This window comes from Cupressus sempervirens, chromosome 3 (assembly GCF_028749045.1).
Source record: "Cupressus sempervirens isolate cs-2001-9-10 chromosome 3, ASM2874904v1, whole genome shotgun sequence".
In the NCBI taxonomy this organism is placed as follows: domain Eukaryota; kingdom Viridiplantae; phylum Streptophyta; class Pinopsida; order Cupressales; family Cupressaceae; genus Cupressus; species Cupressus sempervirens.
Window position 1 is genome coordinate 387,623,777 of NC_143120.1, and position 16,688 is coordinate 387,640,464.

Below are 16,688 nucleotides of genomic sequence, written 5' to 3' on the forward strand. Positions count from 1 at the left end.
CTTTAGAGCTTTTGTTACATATTGTGCCTCAACATAGCTACCCAACCACATAGAGAAATATTTTGATTATTTATGTAATATATTTGTCTTCTTCCAAAAGGAGTAGGGGACTCTGGTAAATTGGATGAATTCGAGCAACAATAAACTTGTTTGAGGACTTTTGCAAATACTAGATGTCATTACTTGAACACAAACAATAGATATTTTCCTTTCAAGGATAGGTGAACATAATGCACTTGATAGAGTCATATAATTGTTTTCCCACTTTTGTTGTGAATAAGGGATCCCAATAAATGTTATGGATTTGATGATTCACTTTCAATACTATTATCACTGACATCCTTTGACGAATTTTAGAGATGGGATTTGGTTCCATAAATGATTGAATATTAATAATTACCATGGTATATTGAAGTCCAAGCTTATGAAACCATTAATTTATCATGTAGAATTATAATCACTAGCAAAGTCACTAACACAAAAAGTGAATCACCACAAAACCCTTCAATATTCATATTCATATTTTTAGATTCAAATAATAACTTTTTTACCCAATGTATTCTACAAATTCATTATCAACTAAAGGCTTCAAAAAATTGGGCAAACCTACTAGACTAGGGAAGATCTTGCACCCTTGGAAATTGCAAACTAAAGATCCAATTTCAAACTAGAATGCAAATACAAATAAGAGATGAGATGGTTAATGATCCTTTACAATTTCCAACCACCTCCTTATGAAGGGATTCAAGAAATATTCAAAAGACTACAATAGGGTGGCTTTTTTTAATTCCATTTATCATATAATGAGATTAATTAATTAAACAAATCCTTATGATAGTAATTAAAGTTTAGTAGAATTTAATCCATTACTTAACTAAGTCACTTTCAAATAATTGAGGATATTACAATCACCCAACACACTATAGATGAAGAATAAATGTAAGAGGATGAACTCCCCCATGTGTAACTAATCAACCAAGGCCACAAAATCCACACCCCCCCCTCTTTGTAATGGTGATGAAAGATGCTAAACCCCATTGCCACTCTTTTGAAATGCATTAATTCATAATCTAGTGTGCATCTTCCTTGGCACCCTAGAAATAAAGATGCAATATTTGCATTCGTTCTATCTTTGTATTACATTTTCAAGAATTTGTCCCCCAATAATGGGCATAGTGTGAACTAAGTCAATGTATTTAAATATAAATATATGCAAGAGATTTTCTTTAAATATTTTCTCCCAAAAAACAAATATAGGTTTTAAGGTTTATAGGGAGAAACTAGCTTGCATTTTTTCTACCTTGGACTCCTAATATGCTTTCAAAAAATGAAAGCACAAATACATAATGTTGTCGTGCTCTGCTTGTAATTTAGAGTATACATAACAATTTAAAGAGTGAGTAAATGCATCCTCTTTGATACTATCTTAAACTTACTTTGCACACTCTTCACCTACCAACAAGGACAAGTATCATGTGAGGCAATTACTTATTTGCAATTTGTCTTCTTATACCATTCTCACATGCTGTCACCTCTCCTAAACGACTGCCTCATAGATTTTCCTACGCCTCTTGATCAACCCTTTGCATTAACTCTATTGCTAACTCAGAGTATTTGTTCAATTTCGCGTTTCCTTCACATTCCATGTGAGTAATTCTAAATGTTTATATCATTGCCAACATTTTCTTTTAATTTGCACTAGTTTATCTAGGTACTAGTTCTCCACTCCTTGAATTAGCATATTTGTTATGATTTGTAAATCTCCCCAGATATGAAACAAAGGAATCAACAATCCCTTTGCCAATTTGGCTTTCAATGCTACGAAAGATGCTTTTGCTTCCACTACATTATTTATGCCTGTACCGAGCCTTTGCATACACTACACCAACATATTTCCATTCTAATCTTTAGTGACACACCCTGCTCTTAACAAACCTAGATTCCCCTTTGGTGCACCACCAAAGTTGATTTTAGTCTAGCCATTATCAGGTACCGACCACTCTCTCAAACTGTCCCTAATAATTATTGGATTATCCCATTTTGACTTATTAACAAGTCTAATTTAAACTATACATAATAATATACTTTTAAATAATAATTAAATTAATTATTTTACTTGATAAAATAAATAAATTATATTAATATATATATAATTTATAAAATTGATTAAAATAGTTAAATACGAAAAAAATCTTATATAATTTAAAATAAAATAAAATTATATGAGTTTTTTTTGGTGGAGGTTTAGATTTACACACGAGTCCATGCTCAAACTTCTTCAATTAAAAGCCAAAAAGTGAGGGGTATCCATTATCACAAATATGGTTAGAACACAATCATAACCTCATCTTTTATGAAACCTCATACTCATGAAGAATTGATCTTCTATAGATTTATTTGAAATTATCTTCCCAAAACAAATTCTCAACAAAAACATTAATAATAAAACATCTGCTATTATGACTTGAAACTTTATTTTATTTTTTCTCCAAATTGATTTGACTTGGGAAACCTTAGATTAGCGAAGTAGACAGAATTTAAAACTTTTTTTTTTCCCCTTGAAATTGATTTGACTTGGGAAACTCTAGATTAACAAAGAAGACAAAATCTTAAGAAAAAAATCTTCTAAGGATTTTTCAAAATGTTTAAAGGCAAAATGGATAAATTTAATTAATAATAATAATATTAAAAACAATTTTTTATTAAAGATTGTTTAAATGGGAGAACAAAAGAATTTGATGTGTATACATCCAAATGGTGCGTTACATGGCAGCAAGCGTGATAAGGAAGGAAATGGAATAAATCAAAACATGGAATCCATGAATCATGCTGTGTTCTCTCCCTAGGTAATAGGCGGGAACAGGGATGGTTGGATTAGGAATAAATGTGGTGTCATCGTGCTCATCAATACTCATTGCATCTCGGGGGGCTTTGATAACACATCCTGTTGGCGTCACACTGAAATCAGCTTCATCAACCTCGGCCCTTTCATTCTGTTGCACTCGAGCCATTGCCACTGCTGTTGCTGGTGACAGGAATAGGACTTTTGGCTCAACCAGATTCCCATTCAGTGGATTAAGCCCTCATATCAATCGCAACTTCAGAGAAATGGGAAACAGGGGAGTGTTAAATCCCAAAGCTCTTCATACTTTGGGCTTAACTAAGCCTGCCGAGATATCTCTTCCGCAGGTCAGCTCCACATCTCTTCTTCTTTTGTTTCTTAATGAAGTATTTGCTGAATTTATTTAGTCCTTGTCGTTCATGTTGAGAAATGGGTTTATGCTTCTATCTTTATTATAGCTGTCTTCCCTCACTTCTAATTTGTTTCATGCCTGCCAAACTTCTTTTTATGTGGGTATTCATGTTGTTTGAGGGGCACACGTAGTAATACTTTTGGCACAATCTGATCCCCATCCCCACCTGTTGATTGCGCTGTTGGAATTTTCGGCGTGATGATTTTTGTTTTCACGGTGTGTTTTTTTTTCCATTTGTTTTTTTAACTGATTGTATTTGCTTTGATTGTAAGCGGTACAGATTGCCTTTTCTGCAAAGGAAATTGAGCTGAAAGAATGGAAGGGGGATATCTTGGCAGTGGGTGTATTTGAGAAGGATGTATCGAGCGGTGTGTTTGAGAATGTAAGATTGAAAGAGCTCGATGGCTATGTTAATGGCCTTTTAAGCGAAGTTGCAAAGGAGGAGGATTTTTCAGGCAAGATCGGGCAGGTAACATTTGTAAGGCTCTCTGGCTTTGGATTTCAGAGGGTCGGTTTAATTGGGCTTGGAAAGAAGAACGGGGTAAGCAAGGCTTTCAAGGGCTTTGGAGAGGCCCTTGCTGCGGCTGCTAAGAGTGCCCAGGCTACTCGTGTGGGCGTCATATTACCCTCCGCTCAAGACCTATCAACTACTCTCAAGCTTGACTCTTTATCCGCTATCTCAGCAGGTTTTGCATTTCTGCTAATTTTTGTATTGCCATGCGATTTATGTTGTGTTTAATTGGAGATTCATTTGTCATGTCATTTAGGGTGGGTTCAATGGAGATTTGTGTTTCATTGCTTATTCAATGCCCTGATTCTTGTAGCTTTTACCAATAGTCTATGCATTTGGGATCTTGTGGTTTTGAATTCAATCTTCATTTCAAGTATCCACTATCTCACTTGGTTGCAGTGTGGATCTGGATCCTTTTTATCAATCTATTGTTTTTGCATTCGATGCATGTGCAGGAGTGCTACTGGGTGTTCACGAGGACAATCGTTTCAAATCAGAGGCAAAACAGCCTCTTCTGAAGAGCTTGGATTTTCTTGAACTGGGCAGCGGTCCTGAGTTTGAGCAGAGATTTAAACACGTAGAGCAAGTTTGCTCTGGTGTTTTTCTAACCAGGCATCTTGTGAATGCACCTGCAAATGTACTTACACCAAGTAAGTCAACTTTTTTTGCAGCTGTTGTGGACAGTTTCCTTGCTCTGACTTAGAGGCGAGTTCACAATGTAATCAGTATATAATTACCAGGTTGTAGCAGGCATGCATTTTAAAATAAGTTAATAAAACAAGTGTAATAGTAAATGGCTTGCGCAGAACACAAAAAACTTAAAAAACCTTTTAGTGCTGGAAGATTTTGCATGCTCATGTGAAGCATTCAGTAATAAAAAAGAAGAAGGAAGGAACTTTACAAAAGTAAAGTTTTGTTGTTGATGAACATAAATTTTGATACAATGAAAAAACTTTGAAAAATCTATAATTGTACGGTGTCATGGCAAGGGAAGTCCACAGAGATGCATACTATGGTCTCTAATTGATAGGGCCGCCCTTAAACATCACACAATAGGCAAGAAATTAAGCTTGGAAAAATAAGTCAACTTTGACTATTTAACACTTTTAGCCTAGGAATCAAGCCTTAGTTTGTGATGTTTAAGCTGTCTGGGTTGATAGGGATATTATCTTCCCAAATTGATCATGCAAATAATAGTCATTTAATTTGATCACCCTTCTTATGCAGGTGCACTTGCAGATGAAGCCTCTTTTATTGCTTCTACCTACAGCGACGTGTTAACTGCAAAGATATTAGATGTAGAACAATGCCAAGAGCTGAAAATGGGATCATATTTAGGAGTGGCTGCAGCATCTGCAAACCCTCCAAAATTCATCCACCTTTGTTATTCACCACCAACTGGAGATGTTAAGGCCAGGCTTGCTATAGTGGGAAAAGGGTTGACATTTGACAGGTATGCTTATGCATTTTTATTTCGTCTTGCACAAATTTGATCACATGTTTATGTTTTTGTATCATTTAGTGGTTATATGATTACATCTTATTCAATTTGTTCCTTTTATCGTCATTGATAAATTAAAACTGAAACATTTCGTTACATTATATTATAATTTGCTATTATTTTTTCATCTCGTCCTTTAAAAATTTGTGTAGTCTCCTACTGATATGAATTTGACTGCAAGATTGTGGTCTTATACACTGTTCTGAGAGATTGTTGTGGTTCAAACTGATAATCAATCGGAGCTGATATTGAACAGCTACTGACAAATCAAAACTGGAACATTTCATTACTTTATATTATAATTTGCTATTATTTTTTCATCTATATATATATTTAAAGGTTCCCATCCTTACAAAATTTGTGTAGTCTCCCACTGATATGAAATTGACAGCAAGTTTGTGGTCTTATACACTGTTCTGAGAGGTTGTTGTGGTTCAAACTGATAATCAATTGGAGCTGATATTGAACAGCTACAGACAAATCAAAACTGGAACATTTCATTATATTATATTATAATTTGTTATTATTTTTTCATATATATATATATATATAGGTTCTTGTCTTTACAAAATTTGTGTAGTCTCCTACTGATATGAATTTGACTGCAAGATTGTGGTCTTTTACACTGTTCCGATAGATTGTTGTGTAATTGATCTGAGCTGATATTGAACAGCTACTTTCCATATTAACCCCCACAATGTCTGCTGTGTTGGCAAAGACCGCATTGATTATTTGTTTAATGTAGGATGAAGGAGATAAGCAATAGAGATTAAATTTTTGGTATTGTGCCATTTCTATGAGTAGTTGCGACTGGCATGGAAATTATCGGGGAATGAGTGACAGGAATTATAGGAAGCCGTACCATTGATATATTGATCAATTAGCCATCAAAACAGTATATACCAACTACCTTTATCTACACTATGCAGTCTACAACAGCATGATCATAAGATTATGGCACCCAATAGATATTCCATGTGTACATCAAATAGTATAATTCAGCATTGCCAAATCAGAAAATAAAGAGAAAACTCCTCAAAGAGAAGATGCAATCAGAATTCAATTTATTGAAGTTATTGGAGACTAAACAACATTGGTCATATCTGAGAGTTGCTAATTGATCCATGAAGGACGTCAATTCATTGAAATGACGGCAATGTTTAGTCAAATGAATAATAAAGATATAGTTCCACTAAATCATAGTTAAGGAGTGGCTTTATTAAAGAAGAGTTACAATCCTTTTGTGACACAACCATTGCAAAAGGTACATGAAAGATATAAGATAGAGATTGAACTCATTCAGGGGGGAGGCATGGAATTAGAGGTTATATGAGGAGTCCTGATAGAAAAAAAGGATCAGGAAGAGATCAGAATTATTATTTATGATTGACGCTGATCAATGGGTCGGATGTGATGCTTCCGTCGTAGAGTTTGATATAAATAATTGCAAAATAAATATTTAATAAAATAAATTATATTTTAATTTTTTTAAAGAAGATATTGATTAGCAGTTTGAAAAGACAGTGACTTAGAGAAGTGATAGATAATAATAAAGATACCTGTCACTGGATATCCCTTTTAAGATACCAAGGATAATAGCATTGAGGTTGTCTTTGGAAATATCGTCACTTAGAGACTCGGTATAAATTCATTATAAAATCAATGCCCATGGTACAGGTTAGTCAAGAAGGAAATTGGAAAGCAATACAGACCCTTGGCATTATAATAATAAGTAAACAATTGATTTCAGAACACTAATATGTGCAGTGACACCATGCTCAATATCCTTGTGATGAAATGGAGGCCTTAATAATGGATTATGATGCATATAGAATAGTCTGGGTTCACTATTGAGCAGTCAGTGAACTACATTAATTACTAAGTAAATTATCTATACCATCACTGGTGGAATTAAGAGGCAGGATTTAGAAGATTAAGGACCACAAATATTATCATGATTTAATAAAGACATCAGTTAGTGAGAAGTGGAACTCATTGGTTATTGTTGGGGAAGGGTGCAATTAGGCATAAGGAAGAAAGATGAGTATGAAGTCCCATGATTCATGCCCTTTCAACATTTCTTATCTTTTGTACTGGTAGATACAAGGAGGACTTCCCATCATTCATTGAAGGGGGAAAAAGAAGAAAATGGGTATTTTGGAAAAGGACTAAAGGCATTCTTATTATGTGTGATACAGATGATATGGGAAAACAATCGGAAGTTATTATTTGTTGAAGGAATGAATTAGAAATCAGAATATTATTAGGATCAGAGATCCTCATATATTCTAATATATCTGTGCGCATATATGTTACATAGATATTTAATGATCATCAGTTACATTTTATACAACTATATAGAGTAATATCATAAAGGTCTATATATATATATATTAATGTAAATCAGAAGCATATATATACACTGTAATATATACTTAATAAAAGGAATAATTAGAACACATCTGAATTATACATCAGTGATATGCATAAAACTTAGTTGCCGATTCATGAGACGAATCCGACTCGGGCATGTGAGTCGGATCCGTGGATTCGGGATTTTTGTTTTCCCCAATTATGATTCATGGAGAATTCATGTGTACATACATACATACATACATACATACATACTTCTAGGATGGATTAGAGAATCTAGTATACTTAATAATCGATCTATTTTCACGATTATAAAGAAAATCAACACGTTCACATTCACGATTTTTTGTTTTTGTGCCTTGTATTGCTGCGGATCTGCGTTGGATCCTTGGACTGTGGTTTGGATCCTTGATTTTGCCTTGAATCAAGGATCTTGCCTGGATCCTTAAGGATCCAAGCTTTAATCTGGATCTTGATTGGATCTGAATCCAGATCCGGTCTATTGTGATTATAGATTAATGTCTATTATTAGTTAATGGTAATCTATTGTAAATATTAGAATGTTCATAATATTTAGTTAGCTGTAGGTATCTGTTAGCTTTTTTAGCTTTCTTTTAGTGAGAATAGATTGTTTCCATTCTTTACGATTGTTTCCTAAGGAAACACTGTTTTATTCTTTTGTAGATATTGACCTCTCAGTCTCTGTTAATAACAAGCAAGTATTTTACCAATTACTTCATAATATGGTACCAGAGCCAATACTTCAAATTTTTTCCAAAAAAATTGAATTTCCTTCGAAGTTATTTGCTTTAATTTTTCGAAATTGTTTCTAAGATTTTTTGTAAAACCCATCTAGTGTTTTCGTTTTTTTTTGAGGAATTCATTTGTTCTATAATTAGTTTTTGGCTAGGGTTTTCGGTAGACAAGTCTGCAAATCGTTTTCTAGCTCGGATCTGCAAATTGCAAACTGGTAAATCGCAACCAACACGGATGCCTCTGCTATCTTCTCCTGCAATGCATCCTACACTGCCATATGTGGAGTCGAAAGGGTCTTTGTTTGGCCTGCAACATCTAGTGTTTGGTAAAATCACGAGTTCTACCTTCAATGTCTCGTAAAATTGCGATTTCTGCCTGCAAACGTTTGGTAAAATCGCGATTTCACGCAATGTTTGGTGTCAGTTTTTGCCCAATCCAGCCTAGCCGCCCCTCTTTGTAACAAAATTGTTCATTTTTCGAGTGTTTCTTTACCAACAACCGACCATATTTTCTATAGACCTGACCTCCATAGCCATCGACTAGGTTTTTTGAACTCAAATTTTTTTGGTTCCAAATTCTTTGTGGGTTTTTCGAGAGCTTAGCTGGGTTGTCGTCCTTTTTTTAGGTGCCTCGATTTTGGTGCCTCAATTTTCGAGCCAACGGATCTAGAAACCGACAACACATTCTTTTTGGGTTTTTCAAGTTCTCCTCTAGGTCATCCTTCAAATTTTTTGGGTCTTCTGTTTTTTGCCTCGAAGAATGCACCTTAACAGATTTTCATGTCTTTTCATTGAAAAATGTGCCATGGCATCTTTGACAAACATTTTGCTCGAGCGCAACTCAAAATTCAATGGTTGAAATTATGACACTTGGAAGTAGTGGATCATAGCAATTTTTTAATATTGGAATATCGATCAAATTGTTCTGGGTGTTATGAAGTGTCTGACTGCTCCTAGAACTAATCAGGATACATGGGATTTGAATAATTGAGAGGTGGTGATGCTTCTCAAATTATCCGTGGCTAATGATCAACTCTCTCAGATTCCATCTGACAAGACAACTGCCGAGATATGGACACATCTCAAAGGTCTTTATGAGTCTTCTGATAAAAGCAAAGCTTTCTTCTTGAAGAACACTCTATCTTCTATTATCATGGATGAGTGAACCTCACTCCAGGCACACCTGAATAGAATTCAAGAAATCCGTGATCAGTTGCTTGCCATTGGTTGCAAGATGGAGGAAGAGGACATTGTCGTTATCACTCTGCGGAGTTTACGAAAGTCCTATGAGACTTTTATCGAGACTCTCAACATCACGTCTTTTGGTGTTGATCTACAGTTCATTGATCTCTGCACACTTCTACTTTAACAAGATCAGTGGAAACAACAGTTCAGTAGCAGTTCCAGTGCCACCTCCACAAAGCAAGAATTTGTTGCTAAATCCTTTTAGAAGGATAAAGGCAAGTTTTAGCAGTGGTCTTAGTAGAAGTCTTTTGCTGTAGCTTCAGACAACTTTCAAAAGAAAAACATTCAATGCAAGTATTGCCACGAGTTTGGGCACATGAAGGTTGAATGTCGGAAACACTTAGCTATACAATCTAAGCAATCAGGTTCATAGCCCAAAGCAAACAGTGTAGAGCACATTGAGCAAACAAAATTTGCCTTTTACACCTTCATGGCTAGAAGATTTGCAGATCACGCGAAGTTGTTTGCTTGGTACATTGATGTAGGTGCATCTCATCATTTTACTCACCGTAGAGATTGGTTTATTACTACCAACCTTATTCTGATTCTTTTATTTTTGGTGGTGGAGAAAAGTACATTGTTGTCGGCAAAGGCAACATTTAGATTTAGTCTGCTGGGAGGAATCTCATTTTCCTCAATGTGTACCATGTTCTAGGGATGGAACTAAATCTACTTTCAGTCAGTCAGTTACTGCAACATCTTCCACACTTGGATGTCACCTTTAGTTCACATCAGTGTACCATCACTGATTGGGCGACTCAGTCTACTGTTACAGTAGATCTCTAGGATCATGGTCTTTTTTGACTTACTAATTTTGGTGATTCTCAGGACTTAGCTATGGCTGCTCGATGGTCTTCTATTAGCACATTTTGGCATTAGCGATATGGGCACTTAAATGTGCATTATCTCTCTTAGCTTGCTCGAGATGAGTTTTTGTCGGATTTTAGAGATTTAGAAACAACAATTTGGAGTTTGTGATGCATGCCAGGCTGGGAAGCAACATTGCACACCTTTCACTAGTGGCGATTCATGGCAAGCTTCCCAGGTACTTCACCTTGTTCATGCCGATATCTATGGCCCTATGGCCACTCCTTTTGTTCTTGGGTCCAGGTATTTTCTATTGTTTGTTGATGATTTCAGTAGAAAAATGTGGGTGTATTTCCTTAAAAAGAAATCAGATGCATTTCTTGTATTTCAGAAGTTTAAACCTTTAGTTGAGAAGAGTCTAGGAAATCTATTATTACTCCTATATCAGAGAATGGGGGGGGGGGGGGGGGGGAATCTGTTCTAATGATTTCTCTAGCTTCTTGCATACTCATGGCATCAAACGCCAGTTAGCCACACCCCACACACCACAACAAAACAATGTAGTTGAACAACGAAACAGAATAATCATCGAGATGGCTCGATCCATGCTTGAACACAAACATGTTTTGAAGGAGTTCTAGGAAGAAGCAGTCAACACTGCAATTTATCTTTTGAACCGGTTTCCCACAGTGGTGGTCAAAGGTAAAACTTCGGAAGAGGCCTAGTTAGGTCACAAGCCCAGAATCAGTTACTTGAAAGTTTTTGGTTCCCTTGCTTTTGTTTTGATGCTTGATGCGTCACGCACCAAGTTGGATGCCAAGAGTTAGAAACTCATGCTTTCTGGATACAGTAGTCTTCACAAAGCCTATCGTTTGATCGACATTGAGACATCTCATCTTATCTACAATCGTGATGTAGTCTTTGATGAGCAGGGAGGACCTTTCATGCCTATTTCTCCTGTTTGTGATCCAGCAAAGCAGCCTATGAAGGCTCATGATTTGGGAGTTAGGCTTCCATTAGGTCCACCTAATGAGAGGGCTCCAATAGCTCCAGTTATACTAGTGATCCTTGTACAGACACCTCTAGCTTCTCTTGCAAGATTACCTAGATTTGTAGATGCTTCACCTGAGTTTGATTCAAGGCAGAATCAAGGATCTTGCTTGGATCCTTAAGGATCCAAGCCTGAATCTAGATCCAGTCTGTCTAGGACAAATCTAGCAACTAAGGTATAAAATGATATTTAGACTTATTAGTATTTTTGTCTAAGATGAAAGGGGCTATAATGTTTCCAAGGAGGGGCTTGTCTAAATCTAGGCAATGGAATCTATCCCAAGACAGGGTAGGGGTCAGCATCGTGGAAGCCTTGAGGGAAAGCCCCAAGATAGGATATCGGCTTGGACATGTAAACTTTGAGGGAACCTATTGCAGTTGGTCTCTAGGCACCTTCGATAACACCTACTCCTTTTGTCATAAAGTTGAAGTAGTAATAAGATTGGACATGGGCTATTGATGTTCCATACATATAATTTAATCTGATTTAATGAATAAATAATTTCTCTTACTATGAATGTCTTAGCTTGAACCATTGTATCTTCGGACATACAGTGTAGATCAGCATGAGCTAAGTATGTAATTACTAAGTCTAAAAATATCATGGGACAATACATCGGAGGTTATAAAGTATATTTGATCCTCTTCACAGTGAAGAGATAAGGAAGAAAATGAATCATGTATATTGCTGGCAAGCATCAATGAGCTAATACTGATTACAAAATATTACATCTGAATTCTATTAGGGATAAAGAACCATCATATCTTCTTATTATAATGATGATGAAATCAGAATTATAAATATTATTGTTTATTTGTAGATACATAGATAGCCATTCCTTAATCACTTGATAATACTGTTAAGAGGATAGGTTAGTTTTGTTAGAGAAAGATGGAGTAAAACCTCAAGATGTAGGAGGAAAGTCCCAAGATGGGGTTAGAACATATATCATGAAACCTTGAAGGAGAAGTTCTGAGACAGGTATAATATGTGTTTCGTAAACCTTGAGGGAGCCTAATTGTAGATTGTGTCCAAGTGCCCTAAATCCCCATCCTTCTTAAGGTTGATGTTCGGTACTGAAGTAAAGAACTAGGGCTTTAGTATGCATTATGAATCAGTAATTTTTTAAAATTTGTTTTGATTCAAATAGTAATTTTTTATTTCTTTATTTACTCATTGAAATTTTATTATTTTTTAATTATTTAAAATATCATACTAAATATTATTTCATTGATAATATAGATTAAATAATTATTATTTCATATTTTTATATTTAGTATTAGTTTTAATATAACTTCATTATTGTTATTTATTTAATAACATTTTATAATCTAAATATTATTAAAATTCTATCTTAAAATGGGGATATGGCATTATCACACCTAATAGATATTCCATGTGTACATTGCGCAATATGTGTCAGCAATTTTCAAATCAGAAAATGAGGGAAACCTGATGAAAGAAAAGGTGCGGTCATAAGGTTTTGGAATTTGATTAATTGAAGTTTTTGGAGACTAAATATCAGCAATCAAATTTGAGAGTTGCTAATTGATTCATGAAGGACAGGGATTCAGCGATTTAATAAATGATGACAATACTGAGTCAAAAGAATAACAGAAATTTAGTTGCATGAGGTCAAGGAGTGCGATAATAGTTAAGGAGTGACAGTTTATTAAAGAAGAGTCACAACCCTTTTGACACAACTGTTGCAAAAGGTACATGAAAGATATAAAATTGAGATCAAACACATTTAGAAGGGGGCATTAAATCAGATGTTTTTAAATATGAAGATTTCTGTTCAGAAGGAAAAGGATTAGGAAAGGATCAGAATGATAATTTATGATTGATTCTGATCATCGGATTGGAAAATGTATAGCATGTTTTATTCTCATCACAATGGAGAGATAAGAAAGGAAATCAATCATATATTTTGCTGGCAGGCATCAATGAGCTAATACTGATTATAGAATATAATTTCTGCATTCAATTAAGGATAAAGAACCATTATATGGTCTAATGTGTATATATATATTATTATTAATAATAATGAAATTAGAATTATATATATTATTGTGTATACATAGATAGCCATTCCTTAATCACTCATTAATACCATTAAGAGGATACGTTGGTTTTGTTAGAGAAAGATGGAGTAAAACCTCACAATGTAGGAGGAAAGTCCCAAGATGGGTTAAGGGCATATTATGAAATTTTGAGGGAGAAGTTTCGAGATAGGTATGAATAGTAAACCTTAAGGAGCCTTATTGTAGATTGGTCTCCAAGTGCCCTAAGGACAAGTAAATCACCATCCTGCTTAAGTTTTATGTTTAGGACAGAAGGAAGGAATCAGGGTGCGAGTATGTATTATGAATCAGTAATTGTTCCTAATTTAATTTGATTTAAATGTATGGTGATTTATTTTACCATTGGCAATCTTCTTCTAGAGAACATTACAACTTGCCATTTCCAAACGCAATCCAAACCCTAGTTGAAAATTCTAGGGTAAATCAAGCAAGGCCTAGTTGGGGACATAATAAGAGCTTGGATATGTCACATTGTCCTCAATGTCTTGGTGTTGCCTTGGCGGTGGTGGCAGTCCAGCAGGGTGACATCCCAACCCCATTCTTGTTTTCAGGATGTCCCCATCATTGAAACAACAAGAAAATGGTGCGGGGGGGGGGGACTTGTCCTCATGTTTGAATGAGTGGAGTCCCCATGTAGGACATAAATGCAGGAGAAGTGAAGTCCAGCTTTGAAATAGATGGGCATGGAAGGTAGAAATAGGGGATACATCTCATTTGTTTTTAGCTTTTGTATTTTTGTATTGTTTGTTTTTGTTTTATCTCTTTGCTTTTTATAAAATTAAATACATAAAAATATAAGGACATTGGTTTATTTTGTTTTTAGCTTTTCAAACATTTTAAAATCTAATATTTAAAAATATTTAAATCAAATTTATAATTAATAAATATTTAATATATAAATTTATAAATTAATATTATGCTTAGCCTTGTGGATGTTAAAATTGTCTTCTTCATCAATGTGAAAATAAAATTACAGCACAACTTTTCATACCATCTGCCAGCTGTAGAATATATAAATTTATAAATTAATATTATGCTTAGCCTTGTGGATGTTAAAATTGTCTTCTTCATCCATGTGAAAATAAAATTACAGCACAACCTTTCATACCAGCTGTCAGCTGTAGACTGTTAGCTGTCAACTATGTTTTTCCTTTGACAGTTACATTGAACCAGTATAACCTGTGGATGACCTCAAAATCAATATTTCTGCTCACATTGTAACTTGAACATGGACATTAGCATTGTCTGTTGTAAACTATTCACTTAATGCTGATTCTCTCTTTTCTTGGTAAAATTACTGCAAGCCGGAATATGCTTGGAACACATGGTTAATGACAAATCTAACATGGAAAATCCATATTATTTTACCATTAGTTTCTTTAAGCATTAGTAATTAATTGTAATACTTATATATGACTTTCAATAGCATAAACATGATTTCAAGGTATGAAAAGAAAGCTAAAAGGAAGAATGACAAAGGAAGATGTGGATCACTTGTTAAATTTTCATCTCAGTATCCTTTTATGTGTGTCGTCACTGTTGACCACATGTTAAATTTTTATCTAAAATGCAACTCATTCCTATATTTGGAAATAGCTAACATCTGATTGCCTTCATTTGTAGTAGAGACCAGAGGACCTAGTCAAACTCGTCTTTGGTTGTAGACAAGGCATTATGGTAGCTAACATAGGAAAATGCATTCAGGAAGCAGATTGTATGTGGATCTTTCCTTATTCAAGTAAACCACCATTTTAATCTATTTTTTTTTCCAAAAAAAGAGAAACGGTGATTTTAGTGGGAACTGTCAACAACTCAGACTTTGTAGGTTTTCATTTGGAATATGAACTTCAACTAAAACATTACCTATAATTTATAAGCATTACAGTGAGGTCCATTCGCTTTGGTCCATGGATGTGCTATCACCCAAAGGCTTAAGAAAATGAAAAGTTGGCTTCTTACTTTGATCTTGGTTATTGATCATGAACGTGATTTGAAAACTGTTATTCACTGTTTTTGAGGAAGCTTTATAATTTTGGGACAGATATAAATATATAATTCCAAAAAAGACTCGTTTAGTATTTTTTGTAGAATTCATTTTGCAATCTTTTTTGTGCCCTCCATTCCACCATATGATCAAGCACTTAAAATTTGTAAACTGACTTTATATTCAAAGTTATCAAGATATGCTTAGGCAGCCATACAACATAAATGCTTTTTTCCCAGAAAATCACAGTTTTCTCAATGCACCTTTTCTTGTTCAGAGAATCAGAAGATAAGAAAATTCCTTGAGAGATAATCATTTTTTAGACTTTCTTCTTTATATTGTTTGTCTAATATACTCCAATAAATATTTATTTGGCATACAGTAAAGAGCGATAATTTTTATGCTTTATCAGGTATCTTATCGGTGATGGAATGCTTTGTAGTTTGTAAAATGTTATGTGCAAAGATCGCAGTGTATATGGCATTAAAAAAGTTCCACATCTTCAAGCAGCTTATTGTTGGATTATTTGATAATGTCTATGGAAATTTGTAAATTAATTGAATATATAAAAAGAGCTATTTTTATAGGAATATGCAAAACAGAGCAAACAGAATGCTCACATGCTGTGCACCATGGTGATAGATTCTACAAGTACTTTACCATGGGTAGGTGGCAGGGGGATGTGGTGGTGAATTCCCTGAGCAGCTCCCTTTGAAGGGTCAACTTGGGGATATCTTCTTGTCTTAACTTACTATTTTCCATCGGAACTCATCAACCCTCTAGGCTCCCAACCACACCCAATGTTTATTTTTTGAGTCAGCTAAAAGTTTCCCTAAAAGAAAAAAAATCTAGCGGAAACAGATTTTTATTTCTTCACACAACTGGAAAATGTAATTTTTCACTTCTGTAATTGTCGTTGGAGCTGTGTGTGAGGTTATGGTCGTATGTACATCCTTTTTATCATCTGCAAAGCTCGTTCAAGCCTATTTTGATATATATATTTTCTGCATTAGCATTTTGTGTTGCTCCCTGTTGTGATACTAGTAACTCTATAGAATCACTTATGTTGCTGTGTGGTCATTTTAATTGTAAATTTTAAATGTAATTTTATTTTCATGCCCAT

At 34.7% G+C, this 16,688-nt stretch overlaps 1 protein-coding gene across 1 annotated transcript in view; it reads left to right on the forward strand.

Annotated features, from left to right (window-relative positions):
• Nucleotides 1–2,810: 2,810 nt before the first annotated feature.
• Nucleotides 2,811–16,688, forward strand: part of LOC149566635 (leucine aminopeptidase 1-like) — a 30,692-nt gene continuing 16,814 nt past the window's right edge. The window contains exons 1-4 of the mRNA XM_089819939.1: nt 2,811–3,189; nt 3,535–3,940; nt 4,221–4,415; nt 4,993–5,218. Of these exons, the coding sequence (XP_089676065.1) occupies nt 2,866–3,189; nt 3,535–3,940; nt 4,221–4,415; nt 4,993–5,218 (1,151 nt within the window). The 5' untranslated portion in view covers nt 2,811–2,865. The remainder of the gene's footprint in view (nt 3,190–3,534; nt 3,941–4,220; nt 4,416–4,992; nt 5,219–16,688) is intronic.